This window comes from Giraffa tippelskirchi, chromosome 3 (genome assembly GCF_054371585.1).
Source record: "Giraffa tippelskirchi isolate mGirTip1 chromosome 3, T2T-mGirTip1v1.2.pri, whole genome shotgun sequence".
Classification (NCBI taxonomy): Eukaryota; Metazoa; Chordata; class Mammalia; order Artiodactyla; family Giraffidae; genus Giraffa; species Giraffa tippelskirchi.
The window spans coordinates 181,971,271-181,990,030 of NC_137277.1; the positions used below are offsets into that span (position 1 = coordinate 181,971,271).

Consider the following 18,760-nt stretch of genomic DNA (forward strand, 5'->3'; position numbering starts at 1 on the left):
AGGACCGCTAGGCCCGAAGAGGCACCGTCAGAGGTGCAATGCCCTTAGCTTAGCAGGCTTGTTTTACCCTGGAGCCCCAAGGCGGAGAATATGGCCCTCAGATGAGCGCCCAGGTTAGAACTGCGTTGTCTCATGTCCGCACTGTTGCAAAACCAAACGCCAAAGCCGGATCCCATCCCTGACTGTATGCCTCGAGGCCGGGCCATGTGCCAGGGGAGACCGAGGGCACTCGGTCAACCAGGCGCATCTTCCTGGCATCTCATTTTGCTCGGATTATCCGAATAGGAGGAGGGGAGGACCTTCAATAACGAGGCAAGGGAGTTACTTTTATAAACATGATTTATAAGTTAATAACATGCACGACGAGCAGAGTGCTTTGGATAAAACATGAAACGTGAAAGAAATGTGCTGCTGGTGGGACCCTCAGGGCTTCATTTCCTGCTCGGCTGCCCAGTCCCAGTTCATTCTGCTGTCGGGGGGAGGGGAAAGGGTGGAAGAGTCCAGCTCTCAGGGATGATGCTGCCTCCATTTTACCACGCGCGTCGGCCGTTGGTCCCCCAAGGTCAGGACACGAGCAGCGCGCGCAGGCCCAGCAGCGCCGTGGGCAGGAGCACGAGGCAGGGCGCGAGCGCGACGCCGGGGGCGCGCAGGCAGGCGGCGTACCCATCGAATGCCACCTCGCGCAGCGCGCACACGTGCTCGGCGCGGCAAGCCTCGTCGCAGGCCCGCGTGTCGTAACTGACCGAGTTGTAGACATAGTAGCGCTGCAGCGCGCCCTGGTCGCTGGCGATGCGGCCCAGCGCCGCATGCATGGAGCGGGCGCCTGCATCCGGCACCCCGTAGGCCTCGGTCACCCGGTACTCCAGCTCCCAGCGTGGCGTCCCCTGCGTGTTCGCCTGCCTCAGGTTCAAGAAGTAGGTCACCATATCCTGCAGAGGGGGCGCGAGGTGGGCGGGCCGTGAGCAGCTGTCAGCTTCTGCCCCCAACCCTCCAGCTTGCATTTGATCCCAGATTCTAACAGCCGTAATCAGGACCACTCTTAGCATGCTTGGCAGACATCAGCTGGTCCAAACTCCTGAGGTAACTGCATTATCATCCCCATTTCACAGATGAGGAAACTGAGTCCTAAAGAGGTTAATTCATTTGGCCCGGGTCTCACAGGTGCCTGAGCAGGATTGGAACCCAAGTTGTTTATTCCATGGCCTGTGTATTTTCTGTTCAGGCAAGTTCCCGGGTACACAGAAGATTCTCAGTAAGTATTTGCAGAAAGAACAGATAAAACGCAATCTAAAAGCAGTGGAATGAAATGCCTGGCTGAGAGAGGTTATAGAATTGTGTTTTGACGGGGGCTTGGGATGCACCCAAGACATCTAGAACTCAGGTGCATTTTCTGGACTAGAATGTGGAAGGGTTATCTGTCCAATACTTTCCACCTAAGTTTGAAGATCTGCTTCAGGTCAGGAGAGGTAGGGCAAGAGGGGCTGCCATGTATGGATGGCAACTTTCTGCTAGGCATCGACATTATTTCATTTCACAGCCACCTGCGGGCCAAGTGCCCATGTGGACAACAGACCATACTCTTAAAAATCCTCAGTCTGCTTCTACTCTAGAGTCAAGGACCTAGTATCTCAGGCAGTCCCTGGTTTTAAATGGCCTTTCTCAACACCACCTGTGTACCCACCTCTTTCTGGAACTCCAACTGCCTCCTCCCTTGGCATTTTCACTTGGATGCCATATAGACATCCCAAAGTTAACAGGAAAACCAGGCTTCTGATCTTCCCTCCAAAACCTGCTCCTCCCGCAGTGATCCTATTTCAGTAAATGGCAACCTCATCCTTCAAGGTGCTTCAGCCAACGCCTTGGAGCCCTCGTTGCCTCACTTTCTCTTCCACCCCTCATCCAGTCCACCAGCAAATCCTGTCCGCTCTGCCTTCAAAATACACCCAGGATTTCCCTGGTGGTCCAGTGGCTAAGACTCTGTGCTCCCAATTAAATGTCCCTGGGTTCGATCCCTGGTCAGGGAACTAGATCCTACATGCTGCAGCTGAGAGTTTCCATGCCCCAACTAGAGATCCTGCATGCCACAACTAAGACCTGACATAGCCAAATAATAAAATAAATATTAAAAAAAAAAATCCATCCAGGATCTAGCTCTCCTCATGACCTGCTGCTGCCACCCTGGCTCATCCCTCTCAGTGGTTGTGGTCGCCTCCTCACTGATCCCCCTGTTTCCACCCTTGCCGCCTACAGCCTGTTCTTCACCGAGCAGAATAGGGATTTTTTTAAAAATTCCAGAGTCTTACTCACAGCCTATGTGACATGACCCCTCCCACCCTCCCTTGTGACCTCCACTGTGACCCCGCAGGCCTTCTTGCCCCTCCTCCCCAACACACCGAGTACATTCCTTCCTCCTCGTTCTGCAGACACTCACGTGGCTCACTCCCTGACTTGACTCAGATTTCAGATATCACCCTATCAGTGACACTTCCTCACCCCATCTATCTGACACCACACACATACGCACGTGGCCCGTAACTGTCACCCCCTGCCACCTCACTCTCTTCTCTCTTCTCCTCAGCACTGATTTCACGCCGCACTTAACTTTACTGTGTTTGTTTATTGCCTGTCTCCCTCCGGTAAGGATGTCGGCTCCGGGAGAGCGGTGACTTTTGTTCACTTCTCTGTCTCCTGAGCTTAGCACAGGGCCTGGCACGTGGCAGGTGCTTAACACATTTTGTTGCCTACATTAAGGAATCGTACTCCTTTGTCATTTCTGTAGTCACCAGCACATCCCAGGAGACGTGGGATTGCTCGATGAGTAGGGGCCTGCTTGGCTGCAGCCCAGTCAGTGTAGAGAAGACGTGACCACAGTCACACTGTGAGAGGCTGTGACGGCCAGGCCAAAGAGATCCGACTCGTCTGGGGGAACTGGGGAGCCACTGAAGGTTTTTGAGCAGGAGACAGACAAGAAGTGCTTAAGAAAGATTAATCCCTTCTGCTCAGCTCCAGATGAGCTCCAGCGGGGCTGGGCGGGAGGCAGGGAGGCCAAGTAGGAGGCCCTGACAATGACTGGGGCAAAGGGAGATTTGGGGGAGAATTGACCTGACCTGGTGGCAGGATTTGGAGGTAGCTCCAGGGTTCTAATGCTGAGCTCTCAAAGGGTAGAAGTAACTTGACCTTCCTGAGGCTCAGGTGGATTAGCTGGGGAAGGTGGTGATCCACTGAGGTCCCTCCCCCGCCCTCTCTGGCCCCAGCAGACCCAAGGCTCCTGACCTGGAGGCTCAGCGTAGCTCGGTCATATTCAAACACCCGGATGCCTGGATTGTTGGCTCCGTTGACCACTCCAGGTAACGTGGTTTTCCATGGGGTGACCCCAGGTGTAAGGAACATGACACTGATGGGGGCACCTTCCAGGAGAGAGACAGTGGAGCTGAGAGTTTGGTGAGGGAGGGAGGGAAGTGGGCTGGCCACTGCCCTCCAGGGTGGGTACCTGCACTGTCATAGAACATCCGAAAGCTGTCAGTGTGGTGGTGCCCGAAGAACTGCCCTGCGATGACTCGATGATGCCTCTGGACCACCTTCAGGTACTCCTCGTTGAAGCCCTCCCGGAACCATGCTTTGTTCCGTGTCTTCTCAAAGAAGCCTGGGGGCACGTGGCCGATGATGTACACCTATGAAGAATGGGTACCCAGCGGGGGTTCAGAGCTGCTTTCCCCAACTCATCTCCACCTCTCACAATCTACCCATCTCCCCAAAAGCAAGCAACAGGCTCCAAGGTACCTCCTTGGAGAGCTTCCCTCTCCCTGATGATCCCGGCGTCTCTCTGTACTCAGTAATGAAGGTGCCGCAGGCTTCCCACCTCTGAGCCTTTGCCCATACTATGCCCGCCACCCAGACCACCCTTCTCCTCTTCACTTCTGTAAATTCTGTTGTTACTGTTTAGTCGCTCAATCATGTCCGACTCTTTGTAACCCCGTAGACTGTGTAGTCCGCCAGGCTCCTCTGTCCGTGAGATTGCCCAGGCAAGAATACTGGAGTGGGTTGCTCTTTCCTCCTCTAGGGAACCTTCCCAACCCAGAGATCCAACCCATGTCTCCTACATTGGCAGGCGGATTCTTTACCATTGAGCCATCTGGGAAAGTGAAAGTGAAAGTTGCTCAGTCGTGTCTGACTCTTTGCAATCCCATGGACTATACAGTCCATGGAATTCTCCAGGGCAGAATACTGCAGTGGGTTGCCATTTCCTTCTCCAGGAGCCATCTGGGAAGCCCTCTGTAAATCCTACCCATGCTTCAAAACCCTTCTCATGAAATCTTTCTGATCCTTCGGATGAGTCTTCTCCTCTTGAGAGCTCAGGCACTGTAACCAAAACTTCCGTACGTGGTTTATAACCTCTGCTGTGTAGTAGCAACATGTGTTCGCATCTTACATTCATTGAGTCACTCAGCTATAATGACAGTGCCTGGGCCCCAGTGCGAGAGGCAGAATGGTGGGGTGGCTGGTAAGGAGGGCAGGGAAGAGTGTGAGCTTTGGAGACAAACCACCGCTGGATACCAGATGTGTGTCACCTCTCTGAGCTTCAATTTTCTCATCAGGAGGGCTACCTAACTGGTGCGGTTTTGAGAGTTCACATATCCATATAAAACACCTAGCAACTTATCTGATGTATAGTGGGGGCTCAAAAGCAGTGGCCATGAGATCCTGCCGGGATACACTGGCCAGAGCATGGACTCAGGCAAATGAGACACAAGGCCAGTCGTCGGAGACTGCCAGCCGAGCAGGCTAGAGGGACACACCTCGCAGAGGACAAGATGGACACACCTCACAGAGGGCTAGAGGGACACACCTCACAGAGGGCTAGAGGGACACACTTCACAGAGGGCTAGAGGGACACACCTCACAGAGGGCTATATGGACACACCTCACAGAGGGCTAGAGGGACACACCTCACAGCAGGCTAGAGGGACACACCTCACAGAGGACAAGATGGATACACGTCACAGTGGACAAGATGGACACACCTCACAGAGGACGAGATGGACACACCTCACAGCAGGCTAGAGGGACACACCTCACAGAGGATGAGATGGACACACCTCATAGCAGACTAGAGGGACACACCTCACAGAGGGCTAGATGGACACACCTCATAGCAGACTAGATGGACACACCTCATAGCAGACTAGAGGGACATACCTCACAGAGGATGAGATGGACACATCTCATAGAGGGCTAGAGGGACACACCTCACAGAGGGCTAGATGGACACACCTCACAGAGGGCTAGAGGGACACACCTCACAGAGGGCTAGTGGGACACATCTCACAGAGGGCTAGAGGGACACACCTCACAAAGGGCTAGAGGGACCCACCTCACAGCGGGCTAATGGACACACCTCACAGAGGGCTAGAGGGACACACCTCACAAAGGGCTAGAGGGACCCACCTCACAGCGGGCTAATGGACACACCTCACAGAGGGCTAGAGGGACACACCTCACAGAGGGCTAGAGGGACCCACCTCACAGAGGATGACATGGACACACCTCACAGGGGGCTAGATGGATACACCTCACAGAGGGCTAGAGGGACACACCTCACAGAGGATGAGATGGACACACCTCAAGGGCAAGGCATATCTCTGAGGTCTAGCCCACACTGTGGCTGCAGCTGTGCTGGACTTGGCTTCTGGAGACTGGGGTTCTAGTCTCAGTGAGTGAATTAAAGTCTCTCAGGCATGTCCAACTCTTTGCGACCCCATGGACTGTAGCCCGCCAGGCTCCTCTGTCCATGGAATTCTCCAGGCAGGAATACTGGAGTGGGGAGCCATTTCCTACTCCAGGGGGTCTCAGCCCCACCACTCACTGTGTGACTTGAGACCGTCACTGCCCCCCAGGAGCCTCACAGCCACAATGGGCTCTAGGGTCCCAGCCTCTTAGGTACCAAGCTGATGAAGGACCCTGTGTCGTGAGCATCTTGAGTGAGTGGGTGTGAGTCTGTGCTGAAGTGGGGGACTCGTTCAGGAAGAGACCCCAGGGAGGGAGGAGAAGGAGCAGGGAGCCCTTACCATTTCCCCAGCCTGGGATGCACTGGTCAGCACGTAGTCCAGCCACTGGAACTGCTGGCCGGGGTCAGCCATGCCAGCCGTCTGCTCATTGTTGCTGTAGTACAGGTTGGTGTTGAGGACCACAATTCGCCCAGCCCCGCTCAGTCCTGGCAGTTTCTCAGAATAGAAGGCACCTGGGACATCACAGCCGTGGGGGATCTGAAGGGGTGTCTTGCCTCCAAGCAGACACACCTCTGTCCCCTGTTACTTCACTTGCCCACCTTCTCCTTCCTTGGCATCCCCCCTTCCCATCTTTCCCACAGGATGAGCATCGTGGGTAGGACCAAAGGCTCTGGAGCCAGGCTGCCTGGGTTCAAGTCCTGGTTCTATCCCTTACTACCTGTGCCACTTGGGGAAAGTTCCTTAACGTCTCGATGTCTCAGTTTCCTCCTCCATAGAATGGGAATAACACGGAGGTGTGTTTATCCCTCTGGATTGACTGTCAGCCCTTCTCCCCTCAGCTCTCTGCCCCAGGAGCAGTGGATTAAATCAATGGGCTTCTGTGCTATTGAGGGAAGGAATGGGAGGAGGTGGGGTCCCCTTGGAATGCTGTGTCCCTCAAACCAGTGATTCTCAACCTAGTGATTTTGTCCCCAAGGGAACACTTGGCAATGTCTGGAGACATTTTCGGTTTTCACAGTGGGAGGTGTTACTTGCAACTAATGGATAAAGGCCAGCGATGCTGCTGGACACCCTACAATGTACAGGACAGCGCCCCCTCCCCCAAAGAATTACCCCGCCCCAAATGTCAACAGTGGCAAGGTTCAGAAACCTGGCTTGAACTGAAGGTCACTGCCCCTCCACGGGTTGTTGTGAGGAATCTAGCAGTGGACTGAGGGCAGTGCCAGGCACACAGAAAATGCTCGAGGAATATTCAGTTCTGATTCTCATTAGTGCTGTGTGGTTAAGAAGATGGGCATTGGGATCAGCCCTGGATCCTGCTCCTGAGGTTGCCTCCTCTTGTTGCCCTAACTGTCCGGAGCGATAAGAATGAAGACAGAACACGAAATCTGGTGCAATGGGTGAGGGGACCTGCAGCCTCTATTGGACTGAGGTGCAGAGTCCACTCTGAGTCTAGCTTTTATTCCTAACTGCAGACTACAAGACTTTCTCAGATCTCATCTTTCTCAAGACACATGCCATATCAGTTGAAAGTGAAAGAAAGTGAAGTCACTCAGTCCCCATGGACTGTAGCCTACCAGGCTCCTCTGTCCATGGGATTTTCCAGGCAAGAGTACTGTAGAGGGTTGCCATTTCCTTCTCCAATATCAGTTACATACTCCTAAATATCATGGACTACACTGACATAGTCCAGATCTCCTTGTGTTTTCCCCGGGTCATTCCCTTCTGGGCTAGTCTCAGGAACAATTAACAAGTGTGTAGGCAGCGTTCATGCCTGACGGCGACCCAGTGATCCAAGGTCCATGCTTTTATGATCCCAGTCACAATCCCTTCTGGGTCTGGCCCTGGGGTTTTTAACAAGGCTATAATTCTAAGAAACACATGAAAAATAATCATCAATATAGTTTCTTAATATATGCTGTTTTTCCAGGTGCTATTTCTGTGAAATTTCTCAAGGCTGTAAAAGCGCATTATTAGGAATTCCCACTGCATCCTCTAAACTAGGTGACCTTGGCCAAGTGACTTGGTATATTCAAGCCTCAGTCTCCTAATCTGTAAAATGGGATAAAATCAGTTCCTATTTCATGAGGATGTTGTGAAAATGAAATTAGATCAGACTTTGGCATCAAGGGCTCCTTATAGTAGCAAATGATGTTAGTACCTTCTTTGAAGAGAGTGATGGATTCGTTACTGAGCCAGGGTCGCCACAGCTCTGCTACTTGGTTGTAGATATTGTTGCTCCCTGCAGGTAATTGGTTTTTGGGGTGAAAGTCATGATTTCCCAAAGCAGCATAGACTTTAGTATCTGAGAGGAAAAAAAGAAATATAAAAATATACACGGGGGACTTTCCTGGTGGTCCAGTGGCTAAGTCTTCCTAATCCAGAAGACTGAGGTTCGATCTCTGGTCAGGGACCTAGATTGCACATGCCACAACTAAAAACAATCCTTCATGCTGCAACTTAAGATCCCACATGCTGCGATGAAAATCAAAGATCCCTCGTGTTGCAACTAAGACCCAAAGCGGCCAAATAAAATTTGGAAACACTGAGCTCTGCCAAAGGAGGAGGTCATAGAATTCCCATGAGGAATTGTGCACAAAGCCAGAAGTCATGACTATAACTGGCTCACCTAGAGCCAGACATCTTGGAATGTGAAGTCAAGTGGGCCTTAGGAAGCATCACTATGAACAAAGCTAGTGGAGGTGATGGAATTCCAGTTGAGCTATTTCAAATCCTGAAAGGTGATGCTGTGAAAGTGCTGCACTCAATATGCCAGCAAATCTGGAAAACTCAGCAGTGGCCACAGGACTGGAAATGGTCAGTTTCCATTCCAATCCCAAAGAAAGGCAATGCCAAAGAATGCTCAAACTACCACACAATTGCACTCATCTCACATGCTAGTAAAGTAATGCTCAAAATTCTCCAAGCCAGGCTTCAGCAATATGTGAACCATGAACTTCCAGATGTTCAAGCTGGTTTTAGAGAAGGCAGAGGAACCAGAGATCAAATTGCCAACATCCACTGGATCATCAAAAAAGCAAGAGAGTTCCAGAAAAACATCTATTTCTGCTTTATTGACTATGCCAAAGCCTTTGACTGTGTGGATCACAATAAACTGTGGAAAATTCTGAAAGAGATGGGAATACCAGACCATCTGACCTGTCTCTTGAGAAACCTGTATGCAGGTCAGGAAGCAACAGTTAGAATTGGACATGGAACAACAGACTGGTTCCAAATAGGAAAAGGAGTATGTCAAGGCTGTTTATTGTCACCCTGCTTATTTAACTTATATGCAGAGTACATCATGAGAAACGCTGGGCTGGAAGAAACACAAGCTGGAATCAAGATTGCCGGGAAAAATATCAATAACCTCAGATACGCGGATGACACCACCCTTATGGCAGAAAGTGAAAAGGAACTAAAGAGCCTCTTGATGAAAGTGAAAGAGGAGAGTGAAAAAGTTGGCTTAAAGCTCAACATTCAGAAAACTAAGATCATGGCCTCTGGTCCCATCACTTCATGGCAAATAGATGGGGAAACAGTGGCTGACTATTTTGGGGGGCTCTAAAATCAGTGCAGATGGTGACTACAGCCACAAAATTAAAAGACACTTACTCCTTGGAAGGAAAGTTATGACCAATCTAGATAGCATATTAAAAAGCAGAGAGATTACTTTGTCAACAAACGTCCATCTAGTCAAGGCTATGGTTTTTCCAGTGGTCATGTATGGATGTGAGAGTTGGACTATAAAGAAAGCTGAAAGCCGAAGAATTGATGCTTTTGAACTGTGGTGTTGGAGAAGACTTTTGAGAGTCCCTTGGACTGCAAGGAGATCCAACTAGTCCATCTTAAAGGAGATCACTCCTGGGTGTTTATTGGAAGGACTGATGCTGAAGCTGAAACTCCAGTACTTTGGCCACCTGATGCGAAGAGCTGACTCATTTGAAAAGACCCTGATGCTGGGAAAGATTGAGGGCAGGAGGAGAAGGGGACGGCAGAGGATGTGATGGCTGGATGGCATCACCCACTCAGTGGACATGAGTTTGGGTAAACTCCGGGAGTTGGTGATGGACAGGGAGGCCTGGTGTGCTGCGGTTCATGGCGTCGCAAAGAGTCGGACACGACTGAGTGACTGAACAGAACTGAAATGAACCCCTGCATCCACCAGGTCATGGGGTCACAAAGAGTCACCTGTCACTAAGACAGGACTTAGTGACTGAACAACAGCAATGACCACCATATCTACTGAAACCTAAGGGACGATGATGTTGACCTTTTCTGACCCTCAGGATTCACTCAACCAAAGCATGGACTCTGTCAACTTTGCCCTAATTCTATGTTGAATTCTCCTGCTCAGGCCACTTCATGAATATATGCATATATCCCTCCCTAGCTTAAAACTGCCCCAGTTTTACTGTTCAGGGAGCCACTGATTTGGGAAAGATTCTTGGTGTTCTCTTTATTTGTTGCAAGTAGTAAACCCTTCCTTCTACTGATGTTTGGCTTGGTTTTGTCTTTTGGCACGACACCCACCAAGAGTCAAACCTAGTTTTGGGGTAAAAGGTTTTTGCTGTGTCTATATGTTGGGCACTTCTAGAGGCTCCTTACAAGCATAAACTCCATGAGGGCACCACCTGGCATCATGTTCCTGACCAAGTCCCCTATCCCTAGAATGCTGTCTCACCCATAGTAAACACATTTGTTGACTGACTAAATGAATGAATGGGTTACGTTATTTAATCCTCACAACAGCGCTCTGGGCAGGTACCATTATTTTCCTCATTTGGCACAGGGAGAACACTGAGGGTCCAGGGGATGGCCCACCTGGAGCATGGCAGAGCCTGAATTGGGACCCGAATCAGTGTGCCTTGCACACCCATGTTCACCATCAGCCACAGTGGAGAGGCAGGGGCCAGTGTTCACAGCAACTCTGCTGAGGAACCCAGGTGCACGTGACAAGAAGAACTCATGACATGGAACCAAAATCTCAAATTTCATCGTCTTCCTCCTCTCCTACTGGTTGCTTCAGCTTATTTATCTTTATAGTGGGGAGTGTTCTGCTTGACCCATGTTGCTACCATTCTCAAATAAGATAAGGCCTGTTTCACCTCTTCCAATTTGTTCTCATTTTAACATCTCTACAAGTGGGCCATGTCTTACCATTGAGGCCAGGAGAAAGCACTGTGTCATTTAATGGACAGCATTTTTTTTCTTAGTGATACATGAAACAATGAAACATCTTATAGTCAATGGTATCTCGGATTTAGGAAATTCAATAAATGTGCAAGTGTGTTATGAATTATAAAATCGCATCATTTACACTTGTATGTTAAATCATAATAATAAAGCATTTTCTTATCCATTATTTCACTTTTATTCCTGAGGCCGCATGTGGAGCAGAGAAAAAAACGCTCAGGGTAAGATCTGAGTTTGAATCCCTCCCTAGGAACTGACTAGCTTTGACCCATAGATTTGTTATCTATACACTGGGAATAATACCTATTATTACCATGGGGGAGAGTGCCCTGGTTTGAGCCTGTGTGCCTGTGTGTTAGTCGCTCAGTCGTATCCAATTCTTTGCAACCCCATGGACTGTAGCCTGCCAGAATCCTCTGTCCATGGAATTCTCCAGGCAAGAATACTGCAGTAGGTTGCCATTCTCTTCTCCAGGGGATCTTCCTGACGCAGGGATTGAAGCTGGGTCTCCTGCATTGCAGGCAGATTTTGTTTTTACCGTCTGAGCCACCAGGGAAGCCCCAGTGATTTCCACTGGAAGGTTAAGTAGCCCAAGCATGTTTGAGTTGGTTGGGTTGAAGTATGTAGACTGGAAGTGTCCAATCAGCTTCTCTGCACAAATTGATTTACATTGAGGAAAGGAGGTTGCCTCAAGGACAGATGTGGGAATTGGGGCGGCAGCGGTGGGGGGGGGGGTTCCCTCCTGGAGTGCCAGTGGGAGTGGTAGGTACGAGATGTCCTCAAAGCAGGATCTGCATCCCAGACCTTGGCTGTTTCCTTGACCACAAGGGTCACATTTGTCTTCAGTAAAACTGAGACAGTAATAACACCTCTGTCTAGGATTATCCCGACAGTGAAGGAGCTAAGGCATATATACAATATTCTCAGAGGAGTACCTGACAGCACTTGATACATAGATACAGGACTTCCCAGGTGGCACTAGTGGTAAAGAACCCGCCTGCCAATGCAGGAGACTATGAGATATGCAAGTTTGAGAAACGCAGGCTTGATCCTTGGGTCAGGAAGATCCCCTGAAGGAGGGCATGGCAACCCACTCTGGTATTCTTGCCTGGAGAATCCCTGTGGACAGAGGAGCCTGGGGGGCTACAGTCCGTGGGGTCACAAAGAACAGAACATGACTGAAGCAACTTAGCGCACACACACATAGATACATATAATTGTTCTTGCTGCTGTCACCTGTTTTTATTATCACTCTTCTGTTTCTGGGTTCTGAGAGACCCAGGATGAAGATCTTCAGAGGAAACAGCTGTACCAGAACCCCAGGGTGACTGAGGTAGGGGTGCGGGTTGGGACCTAGGGATTTGCTTTCACAGGTCTCCAGCTGGCAGGCCGAGAATCTGATCCAGACTCCAGGATCTTGTGTTTGGCACAGCCTGCTTAAAGCCATTTTTAAGAACTGGCTCCCCACCACAGTCTCCCCTCATGTCCTGTGGGGCTGCGGCCATAATCACTCACAGTCCTGGCTGCTCGCCCAGGCTCTGAAGGCCTTGGATACACCACGAAACAGCACTTTGGCTGGAAATCTGCATCTCCCAGAAGTCCCAGCAGCCAAGATGGTTTGAGAAGAGTAGATGGCAATTCCAGGGCCATAGCAAGACGCAAAGGCTGTGTGCAAGCCCACGTGAGACTTACCCAGGGACAATACGTAAAAGTAACTATAGACACCTTGAGAAGGGGCTGTAAGTCTGGTGTTATACAGGCAGGACAGAAATCAGTGAAATGTCAGGCATTTCCACTAATAAAAAAGAAACAACAGGTCTGAAATGGAGTTACTTGTGCTAAGCCCCAGGTCAGCAAACCAAGTTAAGTGTTAACCAAGTTAATACCTAACCTAAGTGAAGTTTCAGCCTCTCCTAAGAATGTGACCTTTAAACAGTCAATATGAAATTAACCTAGGGGGCACTAGAGAGGAAATCTTTTTGACAGATCCCACCTTTCCCCTAAAGGAAGGTAACCTGGCCCGAAACAATCCCTTTTTGCTAGAATCTTCCTTTCTCCACCCTCTTCTGTCTGTAAAACCTTCCATTTGTACAGCTCTTTGGAGCCCTTTTCCTTTTCTTTTTTTCTCATCCTTTTTCTCTTTTTGGCTGTACCACACAACATGTGGGATCTTACTTCCCTGACCAGGGATCGAAACCAGGGCCTGTGCATTGGGAGCACAGAGTCTTAACCACTGGACCGCCAGGGAAGTCCCTGGAGCTCCTTTCTGTTTTCTAGGTGGGATGCTGCCTGAGTCATGAATTCTTGAATAAAGTCAAATAGAGCTTCAGATTTACTCAGTTGAATTTGGTTTTTAACACCATTAATAGGATTCTGTGTGTATTCACAAGTGGACAAGCTCTCATTCATGTTCCTTACAGTGTTCCTGGAAGGTAAGACCTAATCTCTGTGACGTGCCTGGTGCAGGACCTGGCCAGCAGCCATCATCCTCGTGGGGGAAGGTCATCCCTTTGCACTTTGATGCTGTTGTCCTCCCGCTGTGCCAGGCACTGCCTGGGTGTCAGGGAACATTATGGGGACCCAGGGCACAATCTTACCTGGAAAGGCCTCCCTGATGAGCTGAGTCAGGCGCTTCACAATTTGCAGCACAGCCACCTCACTCAGCCTCTCGTTGGGCACGTGTGGTGTGTCATCACTGCAAAACACAAGCAGCTCGGGAAGGGACACCAGGAAAAGAAGAGACAGCTCCACCGTGAGAAACCAGCTCTACTCAGACCCAGCTGCAGGACTGGGCCTCAGACAGCTACTGAGAGGGAGGGACCCGGCTGGAGTTGGGAGTCACACCGGACAGAGTCCAAGTCCTGGTTCTGCCGTTAACGTGCTGTGGGTCCCTGGGCTGATTGTTTAACCTCTCTTTAAACTTCCCTTTACTGGCAAAGGTCTATATACTCAGAGCTATGGTTTAGTCATGTACTGATGTGAGAGTTGGACCATAAAGAAGGCTGAGTGTCAAAGAATTGATACTTTTGACCCGTGGTGTTGGAGAAGACTCGAGAGAGTCCCTTGGACAGCAAGGAGATCAAACCAGTCCATCCTAAAGGAAATCAACCCTGAATATTCATTGGAAGGACCAATGCTGCTGAAGCTCCAGTTCTTTGGCCACCTGATGCGAAGAGCCGACTCATTGGAAAAGACCCTGATGCTGGGAAAAATTGAAGGCAAAAGGAGAAGAGGGCGACAGAGGATGAGATATTTGGATGGCATCATTGACTTAGTGGAGTGGAGAAGCTGAGTCTGAGTTCATTTCTTGCTCCAAGGGTTCTAAGGAGTTTGGATCTGCCTTCATAATAAAGCATCTGGATGTACTCTGGCAGGTCCAGGGCCTGCCAGGACCATTTACCCCTACCCCACCCCCCATCTGACAGACCTAAATTCCTGGATCCATCTTAGAAAGGTGCAGCAAGGAGGAAGAAGAAGAGGGAAGGGAGGTTTGGGGAAAGAAGGAGGAAGGAAGGTTTGGGAGTGATAGGAGCCCCCATAATCTAAAGCCCGAGGACTCTGCTAGACTGAGAGGTGAAGTGGATGTGCCCCGAGACTCCCCGGGGAAGTTAACTAGCTGAATCATACGGAGACCACTACTGGCAGTCCACACTGGCTCACTTTGTGCCGGGTACTTTCCGTGTGTTGAACCCATATCTACTCATTTATTCTTCATAATAACCCTACACTGGAGCTTCTATTGTTATCCCATTTGACAGATAAAGAAACCAAGGCACAGAAAGGTGAAGAATCCTTCCTAAGAGTATACAACCAGACAGTGGTGGAGCCAGGGTTTGAACCAGTCAGCCCGGCTCCAGAGTCTATGCTCACATCTATTACATCCTTCAGTGTCTCTGATACCCTCATTAGGACAGCAGGGGGGGCCTTGGAGCCCTGTCCTCCCTGGGGACAGGCCAGGAATCCAAAGACATCGGAACAAAATTCCATTTTCCCCTAGTCTGGAGGATTTAATTCTGTGTAATAGAAAACATATCCAATTGCTACAGGTTATTCCCCAAGGGATTGCGATTCTTCCAGGAGAGGCCAAATTTCTTAGAAACTGAAGAATTAAAAAGGGGCCCTAGAGGTCTTCTCATCCAATGTCATAACCTCTACGACTCCCAGAGATTTCCCAGAAAAATCATGCTTTTCTATTAAAGGATGGTGAATTTCTCAGAGAGATCACGTCTTTTAGAATGTTACTCATTTCTCCAAGGGCCCCTTCTCGGGGAGCAGAGGGCTGGAGTCATGGCCTAAAACTCACTTTCTCCTTGGATTGATTCCTGAGCCCCGGTAAACCAGTGCTGCCTAGGCTTCTCCAAGACACGGTCACATTTCTTAAGAGTCCAGCCTTACTCCACCCCCTGCTGACCACGGGGTCCATGTAAGGGTCATTATGGTGACTCCCATGTCACAGTGAGAGACAGCTAGGGCCGTTGTGGGTTTGCTCCATCTTATGGAAGTGTCTATAGAGGCTAGAAGAGGGTGCAGGAGGCTAGAGCTCCAGCCAGCCCTCCTCACCCGCTCTCTGGCTCACCACCTCCTGCAGGAAGTCCTCCCAGTTTCACCAGAGGGAGTCAGATGCCCTGTGAAGCTCCCCCATCCGCTCAGTGCTCCTCTCTCCTCACTGGGATATCATGGTCAGTGACCTCGTCTGCCTCACCCAGGAGACCTTGAGCTCCCTGAAGGAGGGTCGGGGTCCCTATCATCTCTGTTCCCCCATGTCTGCCCAGGGGTGAGCACGGGGCAGGCTGATCTACCAAGAGAGGGAGGGAAGGATCGAGTGAGTGAAGGGGGGACCACGAGTGCTGAGGGAAGTTGGAGGACTTACAGCAGTATCCTTGGAGGAGTAGCAGAAAAGACACCGCTGTGACTGAGCTGAAATCACCCCTCAAGCTCTCTCTACGCAGACCAAGCTCTGACCAGGGAGGACCCCCAAGGCCAGGCAGCCAGGGGTGGCCCACAGCTGGCCAGGACACTTCAGCCCACCTAACTGGCCCACAATGCTGGCCTACCTTCATCCCTCTTAACTTTCTCCTCTCCCTGCATTTGGATCTCTGGGGCTTCCAGTCCCTAAACTCTGGTGGGAGTGGCACAGGATTCATCCCCTGACTTGAAATCCAGGACTTCCCCACATGCCCAAACATGCCATGACCGTGTCCCCAGCCTCAGTGAGCACCAAGTTCTGCTGAGTCTGGGAGACAAGAGGTCAAGGGCATAGAGACTGGAATCAGCCAGGCCCAGGCTCCCATGGACAAGCTTTGAGTTTCAGGTTTGTCCTCTCTGCAACAGGGCTGGTATGAGGACTAAGGCAGATGGTTTGGGGCAGGTTCCAGGAGGGCAAGGGGCACTCGCAGTGGCTGGGGAATGGTAGCTGCAGAGACAGCTCTCACCCGGTCCAGAGGATGAAGTCTGGCTCTGGCTCGATCTCTTTCATAGCGTAGATGGAGGAGTTGATGAGGATCCAGGGAGAATCGCAGAGATAGTCACCCCAGGGGCCCGCGTTGGGCACCGGCTGGGAGCCCGCAGACGGGCACACCTGGAGAGGGTCTTCAGACGCCTTGTAGTCAGGGTCCAGGTGCAGGTCAGAGATGTGCCAGAACTTCCCTGCTGGGGCAAGGAGACCCCTCTAATATGGGTTCCTCCCTGAGCCTGGATGGGGAGGGATCAGGGGAACCCTGGGGTAGGAGAGGGCAGTTTACACAGGTGAAAGGAAGTTTTCTCCAAATCCAGGGCTGGGCTTTGCCCAGGGGGGCACTGAGCAGAGCAGAAAATAGGCTTGGTTCTGTCCCTGACCTCTGACCTTTGATAAGACCCTTTCTATCTCCCCACCTCAGTGTTCCCAGCAGCAGCAGGAGGGATTGGACTGTGTGACCTTCAGGAATCCTTCAGGAGTTCTATGTAGAGTGCTTGTTTTAAAGCAAAGATGAATTAAGCACCCAGGCTCTGGGACCACATACTAGCTGTGGGACTCTGGGTGAGTTGCTTCACCTCTCCGAGCCAGTAACTAGAGCTAAATCTTATCATGCTCTAGGGAAATATATATAAAAATCTGGGAGAAGGCTTACACATCAAAGGCATCATAAGATCTTGCTAACTAATACCAGCAAAAAGCTGGGGAATATGTGTGGAAATAAACAAAGAAAGAAGGCTGAGCACTGAAGAACTGACGCGTTTGAACTGTGGTGCTGGAGAAGACTCTTGAGAGTCCCTTGGACAGCAAGGAGATCAAACCAGTCAATCCCAAAGGAAATCAACCCTGAGTATTCATTGGAAGGACTGATGCCAAAGCTGAAGTTCCAATCCTTTGGCCACTTGATGCAAAGAGCTGACTCATTAGAAAAGACCCTGATGCTGGGAAAGATTGAAGGCAGGAGGAGAAGGGGACGACAGAGGATGAGATGGTTGGATGGCATCACCAACTCAATGGACATGAGTTTGAGCAGGCTCCGGGAGATAGTGATGGACAAGGAAGCCTGGCATGCTGCAGTCCATGGAATCACAAAGAGTCGGACATGACTGAGCAACTGAGCAACAAAAATGTGTGGAAATGGTGTTTATGAATACTAGACCAGAAAAGGTGGAATGTCATTTCAGACTGGCTTTAATTTCTCATTGTGGGCCTACTTGTTACTGACTCTGGATGTGAGGTGAAATGCCAAAAATCTCTAGGTGTAATACAAAGAGAGGAATCTAAAGAAACGGGCTTTGGAGTGGCTTTCTCATCTGCACCCAGCACAGGGCCTGGTGTAGGTGGTTTCAATGATGCCTATTGAAGGAGAGGTTGAACAGGTTTGACCTCTCCCCTAATTCCTGTTTCCAGAATTTCCTTACTTTCCACCATTGCTCTCACTTCCTCCTCCACTTTCTGTGTCACTCAATGCCAAAAGTCAACACCCACCCATCCCAGTAAAATGGGCCTGGGCCTGGGAGTCTGCATTCTATTGCTTTCAGGGTTGGCTAGCCAGTCCCCTACTCTTTCCATCCTTCCCTCCCCCCTCCCGCAGTGACTCTAAGGCCAAAGGTAAAGTCTGGACCCTGATTTCACTCCTTGATGCTTCTGAGCTTTGGTCCACCTCTCCTGATCTAAACCTGGTCTCCGGAAAGAATCAGAAACTTGTTCATACCAAGGTGCACATGACTGATTAAACAAACCGTGGTCCATCCCACGGTCATTATATAATCATCCTCATCACAGCCCTGAAGGGATTGATCATTATTCCCTTTCCATTTTGGTGATAAGCAAACAAGGTTCAGAGGTCAACATGCTTGAGATCACATGGTAAATGCTGGGGGTGGGGGGGCAGTCCTCTGGCTCCCTAATCACTCCCAGGAAAATGTGATTCCTAAGGAGGTAAAACCAATGCCTTTTACTTTAACTATCTTTTTGTAGATCGTCTATGCCTGCTTTTTAAGTTTTTACCCTAACTGAGAGTCTTTGTTTACAATGGGGGGAATTAAAACTTTTCACACAAATTGTGATCACTAACATATTTGAAATTACTCCTACAGGGGCAATATCCTAAGGCGGAGAAAAGAAAGCAACCACCTCATTTCATCAAGAAAGTGGGCAGAGTTGGGGGACTTTCCTGCCATCGGCAGTAAGTGGGTCACACCTGCTTCCAGTCAGGCCGGCCGGGTTGGCTATGGAAGCTTGAGAAGCTTTTCCCTTCTCTCTGGCACGTGGGCCCCTTGCTTCCTCTGCAGACCATGAAGAGGTCATCCCTTTGCCTCAACCGGGCACTTTCTCAGCTAACCACAAACATGGAGCAGTTCTTCCCCTTTGATGTCAGCCCTCA

The 18,760-nt window shown here is 50.3% G+C and overlaps 1 protein-coding gene across 8 annotated transcripts in view; it reads right to left on the reverse strand.

The window, feature by feature from the left end:
* Positions 1-324: 324 nt before the first annotated feature.
* SMPDL3B (sphingomyelin phosphodiesterase acid like 3B) overlaps positions 325-18,760 on the reverse strand; it is a 30,171-nt gene continuing 11,735 nt past the window's right edge. For 4 of the 8 annotated variants that reach the window (XM_081586264.1, XM_081586262.1, XM_081586268.1 and 1 more), the window contains exons 2-8: positions 16,355-16,568; positions 13,520-13,617; positions 7,888-8,031; positions 6,066-6,238; positions 3,491-3,671; positions 3,274-3,407; positions 325-929 (exon numbers count right to left, since the gene is read on the reverse strand). In XM_081586264.1, the coding sequence (XP_081442390.1) occupies positions 564-929; positions 3,274-3,407; positions 3,491-3,671; positions 6,066-6,238; positions 7,888-8,031; positions 13,520-13,617; positions 16,355-16,568 (1,310 nt within the window). In that variant the 3' untranslated portion in view covers positions 325-563. Of the gene's footprint in view, positions 930-3,273; positions 3,408-3,490; positions 3,672-6,065; positions 6,239-7,887; positions 8,032-13,519; positions 13,618-16,354; positions 16,640-18,760 lie in introns of all 8 variants that reach the window. The other 4 variants (XM_081586263.1, XM_081586266.1, XM_081586265.1 and 1 more) reach the window with 4 other exon arrangements.